Raw genomic sequence first — 13186 nt, 5'->3', positions numbered from 1 at the left:
GGGGGGATGCTGGTGGTATTCTGCAGTGCTGGTTTTTTATTATGTATTGCTGGGACTTGTAGTCCCGCATAGCTGGTGGTATTCTGCATTGCTGTATGAAGATTATACAGCAATGCAGAATAGCACTAACTATGTAGGACTACAAGTCCCAGCAATGCATTATATTTTTAAGTAGGGATGCACCAGTCAGTGCCAATACTGGGCATTTTCACAAGTACTCGTGAGAATGCCCCGATACTAAACGCAGATATCGGTGTTCTGTTGAACGCCATTACTTTGAGCCTAGAATATTGCACCTTTTCACAATATTCTCATTTTCTGAGATTGTGGATTTGGGGTTTTCATGAGCTGTAAGCCATAATCATCACAATTATGACAAATCACAGCTTGAACTATCTTGCTTTGCATGTAATGAGTCTATCTCATATATTAGTTTCACCTTTTAAGTTGCATTAGTGAAATAAATGAACTTTTGCACGATATTCTAATTTTTCGAGTTTCACCTGTACTTTGTAAATGCCGGTTTCCTTGTTAATCCCGTCTGTACGCAAACGCAGATACTAGGTCAGCGTTCTCAACAGAACACCGGCACTAAATTTTTAAACGGAAGCGGCTGCCTGAGGTCCCGCGCTTGCTGGGGACCTTGGCAGCCGTCCTGTTAACCGTACAGTGCCATGGCGGCGGGGGGTTGGGGGGGCCCTGAAGGTTCTAGATATGCCTCTGATGGCCAAGTTTGAACCAATGGCAAAAACACTGGCGGCATCCATCTAGATGCCTCATCAGTGACGAGCAGGTGTGGGACAAGGAGGCTCCTCCCATCTCCATACATAGTTTGATGACTGGGGCGGGGCACGGCAGGGGCAGGCCAGCGGGGTACCTCACCTGCCACGGATCTCACTGCACATACCTGCAGGTTGTACAGAAGGGGAGGCTTTCTCCGCTGTGTAACCTGTTAGAAGCTGGTCTGACTGATAAGAAAGCTCTCAGCTTCAGACTTGAAGTTGACAGCATTTTCTTCTATAATGGCTGTCTCCCCAGACCGCACATCCCTGGAATCAGAGGATTACTTTTAGTATATAGTGGAAACCCATATATGATCTTATGTTGATGTCCTGTTAAATAAGTTTGTGAAAAAATATGCATGCCACCAGAATGCCCAGCAAGAGTCCTAAAATGGAGCTTGCCTGGGAGGGGAACTAAGTGAGCAAATAAGGGGCCATATTGCTGTTGCTCTGTCACACACCAGTGACAAGGTCAATAAGAAACCAGCATTCAGGTCCAGCGAGGGAAAGATGCTCATTATTGGAAATGTTTACTACTCCATGGTGATTCTGGAACTGTCAATGGGTCATCAGTGACATAATCTTCAATGTGAAATAAGCCTATTAACTGTAAGGCTTCTTCTGCCTAGCTGTTACACAGTGCAAAGCTAAACCACACACAATATGATCCTACAATGTGTTATTTATGATGTCTGGGAGTCATTGAAAGGGACACAGCGGCCATGCAAAAAGTTTTACTACATGCACCAGAGACGTCTTGATTCAGGTTTCCATTGTGGCTGAGAGAAGGGGAGTGGGTCAAGGGCTTTGCTGTTCTAATTCACAGGTGCATCAACAAGCGTGTCCTGCATGCGCTATCTATATGGGAGACAGATAATGGAATCCTTATAGTGCCTTTAAATATATGGGTAAACCTACAAAAACTAAATATAGTATAAAAAGTATTCAGGCTCCAGCTTTAACCCATTTTAAATCAGACCAGCCTACACTACAAATGTATTAAAAGCAGATTTATTCAACCTGCAATCTCTAGTACCCTCTAGTGTACCAGATGGGAATTTCTGTGAGCAAGCCAAACTATAATGACCAATGTCACAAGGCAATAATTCTATAATTCAATAATAAGTCATGTCATTTATGTTTAGTCTAAAAGACTTTGTGCATGTTTTGCCATATTCATGTTTTAGATTATTTTTATGGAACAGATTCAGTTTCAATTCTTACTGAGATTTGACTGTGTAAATTAATGTATCTGCAAACAATGAAATGTAGAGGAAATGGTTAAAGTGGTACAACCTGGTTGTATAATTTACTAAGCATAGGTTGAACAGCATAAAAAAAATATTTATAAGCAGAGGAAATTATTTAAGGGCCTAATTTGATCTCTCTGTGTGTGTGTAGGTGTTTTTCTGTAGCACTGGACGGGTGCATTAATGTACATCAACCTGTGTTGCCCTTGTGCACTGTTATGCATTAAGACGCGTGCCTTGGTGTGCATTATTATAAGTTGCTGACACACATTTCCAATGTGTTCTTTTTAAAGCAAGGTTCTGAAGTGGATAGTGTTAACAGCCATTGGCCCTCTCCTGATGTGTAATTTGGAAGCCATTAAATAGAGGGAAGGCCTCTGTTGCAACATTAATGGAGGATTTGTATGTTTTTGGTGTGGCTGTTGCATTTGTTTTTTCTGCAGGAAGATTATGGGGTTACCCTTTTATTGCCAACATGAACAGAGTTCTAGGTTTCATATGGTAAGTTGTGGTAACATAAGGAGAAACAGACAGATTATGCACCCATGTCTGTTAGAAGGTAAGTGTGTGTGTGTTTTAAAAAAAATGCCATACTTTTGCCATAGGGTCACTGTCTAATGTGTTTGGCTCTGTTTCCTGCATTGTTTTCCTCTATATATTGCCATTTTTTCACTTCTTAAAAAATAACTATGGCCCAACCTTTTTTTGCCATAGTTCTCTTTAAGGTTGCAGGACGACATATACTAAGCTGGCTCTGCCTCTATAGAGGCAGAGCCAGCTGTGCTCACCCCTGCCCCGTCCGTCCCTCCAGTCAGCGCTGGAGGAACGGAGAAGGGGAAAAGGAAACCCCTGCAGGGAGCCGTGACTGACAGTCACCTCTCTCTGCAGGGAGGTGATCATGCACTGAGCAATTGGTGATATGTGATTGTTCATTTCTCAATTTGTAGAGCCAACGTGTGACCGCTGCAGTGTCCTATGCCGGCTCTAATTATGGGGGCTGAGTGTATTTCACTCTCCCCATAATTCTCCTTTAATACTCAATGTTGCGTGTGCCATTCTTTTTGTGTTTCCCCAAGTATGTAGGCCAGCATTCTCTCTCAATCACTGAAATTATCAATGAGCTTATCATCGTATTACGGTAAGTATTATATGCTAAAATGCATTGATGCTAGTATGTTACAATAACTGTGTAGAAAACCATGGATAACACAACCAAAGGCCTGAAGTCTGCAGCAGGCCAGATGTGGGCCCTGGTGGGGTCTAGAACTGTCTGGGATAGAGAATCAGAGGAGCCCTTTGTCTGCTGGAGGTGCCAGGAAAGCCAATATGGCATGGACCTCAGGAACAAGTCTGGTGTGTCTCCGGGGAAGATCTCAAGAATGTCTCCTGTTTAGCTGGGGTTCTATTACACAGTGTCATCCTCAGCTTAACTAAAGTATTTCTGCAGTGTGGAAGCTGGATTGGATTGGTGAGTCTGGAGTCCATTTTGTCCATGGATGTCTGTAGCCATATACCCTCTCTCCCAGTTTTGGCTGTTCTAAAATAAAGTATTGAAAAGGTACTTAAAATTACTGGCACCCAATTTACTGTTCATGTCCCACAACCCAGCTAAGCATCCATCCCTGAGAGTGAAATGTCAGCCCTCCCTGCCTCTGGGGCTCACCACATGCTCTTGGGGGTCAGGGGGGCGCTACGGGTATTAACATAAAACAACAAACCCAGCAAAGGTAAAACAGTGGCTGATCCACACATGGGTAAAACGCTGGCTGATCTAAATCTGATCAGATATCAGCACTCCAATCACACAATCCTGTTTTTCCCATAGTTCTCCTTAGGGTAACGGGAGGACACAAACAAGGGTCCTTCCGTCACCCTATGTTTCTTATTCGTTTCTTATTCGTTTCGTTCGTTGGAGCAAAGTGACATTAGAGAAGGAGAAAAATATTTTTTCCCCCTCAAATGTCACTTTTGCTGCAAACGAACGAAACGAATAAGAAACGAATAAGAACAGAAAACGAAACGAACGTTCGTGCGAACGCTACCGAATTTCGTCCGAATCCGAATTCCGAATCCGAATTGACTTTCACACCCGAATCCCGAAAAACGAAATAACACAAATCCGAATTTAAAACGAAACAAATTTTTTGGCAGTGCACATGTCTAGCCCTTACATTTGCAAGCTTGTAAGTAGGCCAGTTGAAAAAAAAATGTGGGCAAGCTAAATATCTGTAAAAGGAGTTGTAAGATTTGTGCTATGACATATAATTTCAGCTATAATAAGACCAAGAAAACCTTTAGAAGAAAGCAAAGGTTAAATGAAAAGTGTGGAAAGGATGTTTTTAACTGCTCGGTCAAAAAACTGCAATTTGCCAAGAAGGGCCAATACACAAGAATGCACAGGAGTAGGCCTAATTTTGAATGTATACAACCAAGCTTGCTGTGATGGTACAAATAATGATGAAGATGGAGTTACACACCAAGTTAGCATCAGATACAAGTAGATATTAAGATATTCAGTACTAGGTCCTAATTCATTCACGTCATGGTATACAGTAGCTAGTAGTAGTTAGTCCAGGTCATAGCTTATTGAAGCCAATTCTTCACTTCTAATGATTGTCTGGAACATACCCCAGTATTTGTATGGGTAAGTTCATGAAACTTATTAGAAGTGAAAAAGTGGATTGGATAAGCTACGAAACATCTCCAACATTAAATAATAAGTCAATTTGAATGTTGCTAACGTCTACACTTACATTGCACAGCAGAATTCTTACCCTGTGGACAGTTGCTTGTAAATGGATCTAAATTCTGTAATAACAAAAGGCAAGGCCATCTCCAGATTTCTAATGATTTCTAACCACAGCAATCAATCACAATTGGGCAAAAGGGCCTTACCATTTCAAATTAGGCTGAAGCAGTGACTTTTGCTATCTTGCTTGTGCAGGGAAATATGTGATTGTTGCTGTACATAAACCATGTCAAAGTCACTAAACTTGTGTACAAATTCTAAACACATACACGTATCAGAATACAACATTCGGTTCTATAGTGGGTAGGAAGCAAAGTGCAACTTAACATTTTGTTTTTTATGTGATGCAGACAAAGCAACCCATTCTGAAAACATCAAGCAATTACGTTCCTTGCAGTAAGGGTGGCCATACACTATGAATTTCGGACAGTTCTTGAGGAATCGGCTGAAACTCGCAAAGTGGGTGTCGCTTTCGGCAGGCATCCCTCGATCAGCTGATCGAAGGAGCCAGCCAGAAAATCTTCGTATGAACAGAGCGGGTAGCTACTGTCAGAATACAATGCAAACAGCCGGATTCCTTGATCTCATAGTGTTGATGGAGGAATCTGCATTACTGCGCGCTGAACAAGGAAAATAGAGCAGTGCATGCCCAGCCTAAGAGAGTGTTACTGGTACCTATGATCTGTTTTGAACCTAGTTACAAATTTACTGACTCATCCAATCACTGTATTGTGGATATCCACTTGCATGACGTACCTCCCAACTTTCTGAGGTGAGAATGATGGGCATCTTTTTGAGGACAAATCTGCCATACCTCTTCGTTCCAAAATCTTACATATTAGACAAACCTTTGTTTGTACATACACATATAAGTGAAACATGAACAAAATTGCATGACATAAAAAAATCAGTTAAAAGCACTTGCTATTTTAAGCATTTACTTTCATCAGATCACATAAGTGGATCTTTTTTTTATAAATGTTTTTTCATATTCAACATGCATACGTCATGCAGGCTATATATAGATAAAGTCAACTAACATGCTGTTTGAAAAACTGACAGATGACTTGCTACCTGATATTTTAGCACATTATAGTGTGACATTTCTGTAGCATGCTGCTGAGTGACTTCCTGAAAACCTAAGAAAGCCAAGGGGGTCTACGTGTGTGACTAACATTTTTATGATTGTTAGAGAAGATCTAAGCCCTAAACTGAGTCACACTGAGAGTGATAATGCACTGCATAGTATATACGTAGATTTGCCATGGTTTTTTCTTTTAAATTCATAAAACACTGTTTAAACCCTTTATTATCATCTTTTGCATCTCAGTGCAGCTGTTTTCCCTTTCAGTCATGTCCTGTCTACATGCATGCACACCAGTGCCAGCTGCACATCATTGCCCGGAACGGGCTTCCTGACAATGGCGGCGGTAGACCATTCCTGTTTAATATATGTCGGCATGGATGCTTGTAGTGTCAACATATGATAAGTGGACCAGGCAGGAGCACAATATGGATCCAGTTGTCACCCCATAGCAGGACATGCATGAACAAGGACCTTAATGGCAGGATCAACAAGTATTCATTTAATATAAGCTGAAGATTTATAAATATGGAAAAACCTTTTACCCATAATATTAAAAAAAGAGTCACAAAAAGCTGATAGGCTGGGAACAGTCTATTCCTGCTATGTTGAGGTAATCCTCAGATAGGCCAAGAGAGGGAGAAACACAGGTCTTGAAGCTCCATAATGACCGGACAGGTCAGCAGTTCTATAGATATAAAGTACAGAAAGACTCATGGACCTGGTGTAGCTCAATACATGTTTATTGATAAAACATATAAAAACTGCACACAATTGAGCAGCTGTTGCTGGCAGCGTCCTCATTGCCAAGAGTGTTATAATCTCTCATCTTCCACTTTCAAGTCACACTTGCCTCAATGGGGTCTTCGCCTAATGCCAACACTGGCACTACTGAACTGTCCAGCTGCAAACCTCACCGCTGGTCATAGTGACTGAGCTTTCTGAATGCAGAAAGGATTCTGCTGGGCCCCTGACAAGTGCTGCTTTCTTCTATAGGCAACTTTTACATTACATATTTTATTTGTAAACTTGTGTTGAGCTCTTTCTCTACATTATAGCTCTTGTAAGAGCACCTGTCAGTACCCTAATGGTGCTAAACAGACTAGAGCACTACGATATAGGCATCTGCCAAGACCTGCACATATTTTGTAGGTTTTTTCATCAGAGTGAGGCCACCTTTTACTCGATGTGGTAGGGGAGTGTAGCCAGAAAAGGAGCACAAAGATTTTGCCACCATAGAACCAAAGGGATATAAAAACCATGTGGATGATTAAGCCTGTAAATTATATAATTTTAAAGTGTATCTTTCCTTTATGTTTGTGAATGTTCTATTTCATCCAGGTCGTGGTATATCTGTAAAAAATAAGTCAAGGCAACTGGACTTGCTGTATTTTTCTTGAAGACGTTTCACTGCATCTAACCAGCTTTCTCAATTCAGCTTTCCTTTATTCCTATCAAGAGTTCTTCATTACCCATCACTTTCCCTTCTGGTGGTGCAGTTCACTAGCACAAATAGTGTGGGTAGTTGTACCCAACAGGGACACAGACATCAGTTAAATAATACTAACAGGGTGTATAAGTGTACGTATACAGTATGTGTGAAATACCTTATCACAGACAGTAAAAGGTTAGTTAAATCCAATGAAACGACATGGCCCAAAATGTAGAACTATATTAGAGCTCTTGTTTGATTTCATATCAATATACTATGTTTTTAAATTCAATGCAAATAACTTAACCATATTTTCTAATAGTACCCTTATAAAAAAAGCTACAAAATATCAGCAGAGCGCTGCTGGAAAAAGCCACATCACTTGTAATCATCATATAGCATATTAACTGGATGACCCAATAAACATATGGAAAAATCTGAGTAATGTATATAAACCAATTATCTCTTTCAGGATTACGACCCAGTCCATAAGCAGAATATTAGACCTTCATTTTAATAGTCATAAGAGGAAAAACAACCTCATTTAAATGTAATTACGTCACAGATCTGGAAAAAAATACACATGACTGTGTGGAAAATTACTAGGTCTGAATGTAATAATACAATAATGTTCTTTAAAATATAGGGTAACCTTCCTATTAAAAATAGAGAGTTAACTTGGGAAGTGACACAAAATTACTTCAGCTACTTAAAGTGACATTAAACCCTCAGATTTTTTAACATAAAACAATACTGTAATGTGCGCCTTACTGTAATCCATGGTTGTTTCCCTGCTCTTTGCTGCTCTTCCTTTTAAATCTGTATCTGTTCTCATGCTGGGCAGGACTTCTGTTTTGCAGCAGACTGCCTTGTCTCTGGAATGGCTACATGGTGTCTGTGTATTAGTTTCTATAGGCTTGTAACCTGAGCCAGCACTACAGGAAGAGGCCCTGAGCTGCAAAGGGAAGTTCTGCAGAGCATGAGAAGACATGAGGATTTAAAAGGAAGAGCAGCAAAGAGAAGGGATACAACCATGGATTACAGTAAGGCGCACATTACAGTATTGGTTTATGTTAAAAAATCTGAGGGTTTAATGTCACTTTAAGTACAGTAAGGGACCAATCATGCAGGACTTTAATGGTTCCATCACAAAGAGGTTAAATGGCTATAAAATAATTTTTTTTATTATTAAGAACAATTTATCTACATTGTACAGGGAATTATATCCATGCATAAATAATTATATCCTGAGAGATTGTCTCATAGTAAAAACTAGGCCAATATTATATAGGGTGCAGTTCACCATATGTCAATACATTAATACTGTAATACTAAATTGGTATTCCCAGTACTAGAGACAAGTGATCCGACATGTTTCGCAGTGTTATTGAGATCTTGCTACTTCAGGAGGCCCTCAGATATGTATTGCTAAAAACATGTTTATTAAACTTTAAGTATTAACCTCCTAGGCGGTATTCCAGAGTCTGGCTCGGGGTTAATTTTCAGTACCAAGATCGCTAACCCCGAACCAGAGCCGGCATCTGAGTTTTAGTTTCGTTTTCAGGTGCGTCACAGCTGTGGGCAGAGCCGGCGGGAAATTCAGAAGTGAAAAGTTGCAATATACAAATACACACAATGCAATGTAATCTGATATTATTACACTTATTTATCAAACTATTTCACTTCAATTTTGTCCAGTGCCCTGCCTGTACTTTTGCTGTACTTTCTGTCTGGAAACTTGAGAACGTCCATGGCATCCAAAAAGCGTCCCTTTAGGTCAAAAGGGACGTTGCCTGAATTGAGCGATTTGTTGGGAACTTTCAGTGTCTGATGACGAACTTCCCAACGAATGACTATTGCTCAATTGTGCAAGTGATTCTAATTTACTATCGCTGTTTTCTACCCGGTCTAAAACCGCTTTTGACCTAAAACAGCGACAAGCTCAGTGATGTGCGAACTTGGTACTCTATTTACTGTGGTACGGATCAGGCAAGGCCCCCAGAATACCCATTTACTGGACCATTTTTTTAATTATTATATTATATTTTTTTATAATTATTTATTATATTATAATTTCTTATAATTATTTATAATTTATTATATTATAGTTTTTTAATTTCGTGTTTCAAACTTTATCATACCTGGGATGTCTACTGGACTCTTGTTTGGACAGATTTAGGTGAGTTATTCCTAAGATTTACTAAGAATTACAGGCCTACAATATAAAACAACAAATTTCCATGAAAAACAATGTACCGCTTTGGGATACTAAAATCCTGAATAATCATACCGCCAGGGAGGTTAAAAACTGTCATTTTTCAGATGAAGGTACCAGCTCACCTAGAAGTATCTGGGATAGCTAAGTTTTAAGTATGGTAAAGCACAACACTGTTTTCTAAAATAAAAGGTAAATGCATATCATAACAGGATTAAAAATATGGAGACTGGTCACTGAGTGCTTACCATACATACAGTGGAGTCTGGTCACTGAGTGCTTACCAAACTTACAGTGGAGTCTGGTCACTAAGTGTGTACTATACATACAGTGGCGACTGGTCACTGAGTGCTTACCATACATACAGTGGAGTCTGGTCACTAAGTGTGTACTAATCATACAGTGGAGACTGTTAGGGCCAAGGAAGCAAAAAAATTGAAGTGGCCCCATGGGATTGTCGCCCCTATCACCCATGTGTTTTTAAAACTATTTATATTCAAATAGAGGTGTAAAAACAGCTGACCAATGAGAGTAACCTTTCCCCTCTATAGTCACTCCTGTCACTGGACAGTGTCAGCATTTGCCTCAGAACTGCCAGCTGGACTCACCTCTGGATTATCTTCACAATTCCTTTTGGATCTTTTCACCTCCTTCCCGCCCACCCTCCCCTTTACTGTACTTTCCCTTGTTGCGGTCAATCTTTATGGGGTAATGTCGCCCACTTTGTGGGTGGACAGTGGTTGGTAAACAGTAATTTGGTTGGTTTAAGTTATTGCTGCTTGAGTCTTAATGACTAAGCATGGTGGTCTGTTAATGGTTAACAGCGGTTCTGTTTGGTAATAAAGGTTAAAGTCTATTTATTGGTTAAATTGATTAAAACCCAATAAAGGGGCCGTGGCCTATAGTTATTCCACAATCGTTGTTGTGTTTTACTTTATCATTTAAGTTTATTGTTATGTTATGATGGATGTCAATGGGGTGTACAAACCCATGGCCACTGAGTGCTTACCATACATACAGTCGAGTGTGGTCACTGAGTGCTTACCATACATACAGTGGAGTCTGGTCACTGCTTATCATACATACAGTGTAGTCTGGTCACTGAGTACTTATACATACAGTGGAGTCTGGTCACTGAGTACTTATCATACATACAGTGGAGTCTGCACATACTTTGGAGTACTTTGGGGTTAAAACATTTACATTGCTAGAATAAACACAGGCAAGTGAGCACTATGTAGTAAAGACACCATCCCACTGATGGCATCAATGTGGAGAAGTCCGGAGTGTGCTGGGGTTTTTCTAACTAAGGAGTGAGCAATGTGCGTGTTGAATTTTGTCCAGTTTCTGATGTACCAGCCCGAAATTCGCACAGTGTCTGGGGGCTGTCGGCTCCCTTTCAGCCAGTAATCCTTGATCAGCTGATCGAAGGAGCCGACGGCCGGCGGCACCTGTCAGAATACAATGTAAACAGCGGGATCCCTCGATCGACACGCTGTTTGTGTTGGATGATCAGGTCAATTTTTTTCGTTCAGCCCATGGGTTGAACAAAAAATTGATTGGTGTATGGCCAGCCTTAGGAGGGCCCTGCTCATGAGAGCTTACAATCTAGTAGGAGGAACAAGTGATACAAAAGGTAATAACTGTGAGGGATGAGCTGGCAAGAGAAGTAAAGGTACAGTTATTAGGAAGAGAGGCTTCCCTGAAAAGGTGAGTTTTTAGGAATCGCCTGAATGTAAACAGAGTATGAGATAGCCAAATAGATTGTGTTAGGGAGTTCCAGAGGATGGCAGAAAAAAAAAGGGGGGGGATGTGCAGCGCTCGGCTAACTAATCGATTTTGAAAATAATCGTTAGCTGCAGCTCTAGCTCTCAGATGTAAAGGGATCTATGGCGTGGCTAATGGTGGGCGACTCTGGATTAGCAGGTGAAGGTGTCCAGTGGGAAGCTGTAACAAATAAGAACAAAAATAAAAGCACCACAACCTAGCACAATGACTTAAAAGTGTGATGGTTAAAAAAAATAACTGTGTATGACCAGCTTAACACCTACCATCCTGGGATGAGTGGAGGGACGGATAGTTTTTCTATTAATCTTAATAGAGAAGTTGGGGGAGGGGGATATAAGTAGGGATGCATCGAAATTTTGGCCAAAATTGCAGAAAGTACCATCTTTCGGCCAAAATTGCGGCGCATCCCTAGCTTCTCTCCTCCTCAACTGTATTAAAGGCAGCAGACAGGACTAAGGGCATGAGCACAGAGAAATGTCCATTGTTTTTAGCAGTCAGTACATCAGCTGACCATACACTGCTCAATTTTTCTTGTTCAACCCGCGAGCTGAAAGAAACAGCAAATTCCTCCATCCTCCATGAGTGCATTGATTGAGGAATCCCCTCTGTTCCTTTTGTATTCTGACAGCAGCCGCCGGCCCCTGTCAGAATACAAAACAAAACTGGCCGCCCCCCAGTGTGTCCTCAGTTTATGTCTGGCGACTGATCCCCTTTTTAAATTGTTCAGAGAGGCTTGCAGTCTGCTCAAAGCCCCTAATTTTATGCATACATTTTTAAAAATGTATCTTATTTGTGTATCACTCCGCTGTAAATCCTCAAATCATCTCTGAATTGGTGCTGACACTGTCCTTCCTTCTGGAGGGTGGCTACTTCTGTTCCCCCATGATCCCTGTGTGTGTTGTAAAATAGCCACCGCTCCAAGCTCACTCCTGTGATGGACTACAATCTCAATACAAATGACTAAACTAAACATGAGACTGTAATCTATCACAGGAGTGAGTTTGGAGTGGTGGTTGCTTTACAACACACAGGGACCATGGGGAACAAAAGTAGCCACCCTCCAGAAGGAAGGAACGAAAGTGTCAGCACCATTCAGAGATGATTAGAGGATCTACAGCGGAGTGATACACAAATCAACTACATTTTTGTTAATAGTTAAGGTACATGAATGCATTTTTAAGGTTTTACTCCTGAGATCAGTGTCACTTTAAAAGCCACCCCATTCCCTCAAGTAAAATGTCTTCCGCTGGCTTCACAAAGGGCTTGGCGTCACGGCGGCCTGTCTCCTTACTCTATGGTACATCAGAAGCCACTCTGCCTCCGCCCTCCCAGTCATCTCGCTGGTCGCCCTGCTTTCTGTGGTCCTGCGTTGTGAGCTGTGTGCACTTGTGCAGCAGCTGAGTAGATCGGGAGGAGGAGGAGGTGGAGCTGAGGCTGCTTGCTCATCACTCCTAGTCATTTCTTTATCTACTTCACGCATCCTATTCTACAATAGCTTGGAGGGGTCCGGGGCCTGGCAATGGATACACAAAAAGTAAGTGCTTTCCCATTATGAATAGAAAGTTGTCAGTGCAGAGCCCTCCGCCGTGCACGGGCACACTTTAGGTAGAGTGGACGCACAGGGACAGCAGCGGGCTTTTCATTCATTGCTGCCAGTGCATGGGAGAGATGCAGGGTTGTGTAGATCGGGCGAGGCTGGCCTGCAAGGACAATAGCCATAATCCTCCGCTGTGCCCAATAGCATCATGTGCATTGTGATGGATGCTGGAACATCATGGGCGTGGATCGGATGCTTTAGCATCATGTCTGGCCTTACCTTTTCCTCTGCCACCTATTCTCCATTCATCTAATGCCTTCACCCACAGCCATCATCATGTATGAAGAAT

General features: G+C 41.4%; 1 protein-coding gene across 3 annotated transcripts in view; it reads left to right on the top strand.

Annotated features, from left to right (window-relative positions):
* The first annotated feature begins 12655 nt into the window (after positions 1-12655).
* The window catches only part of FSD1L (fibronectin type III and SPRY domain containing 1 like), a 58983-nt gene continuing 58452 nt past the window's right edge, over positions 12656-13186 (top strand). For all 3 annotated transcript variants that reach the window (XM_018565469.1, XM_018565468.1, XM_018565467.1), the window contains exon 1: positions 12656-12834. In XM_018565469.1, coding sequence (XP_018420971.1) covers positions 12820-12834 — 15 coding nt within the window. In that variant the 5' untranslated portion in view covers positions 12656-12819. The remainder of the gene's footprint in view (positions 12835-13186) is intronic.

The sequence above is a fragment of the Nanorana parkeri genome, unplaced genomic scaffold, assembly GCF_000935625.1.
Source record: "Nanorana parkeri isolate BGI_ZX_2015 unplaced genomic scaffold, ASM93562v1 scaffold850, whole genome shotgun sequence".
NCBI lineage: Eukaryota > Metazoa > Chordata > Amphibia > Anura > Dicroglossidae > Nanorana > Nanorana parkeri.
The sequence above is the reverse complement of the archived record's forward strand: the minus strand, read 5'-3'. Positions and strand labels throughout refer to the sequence as shown.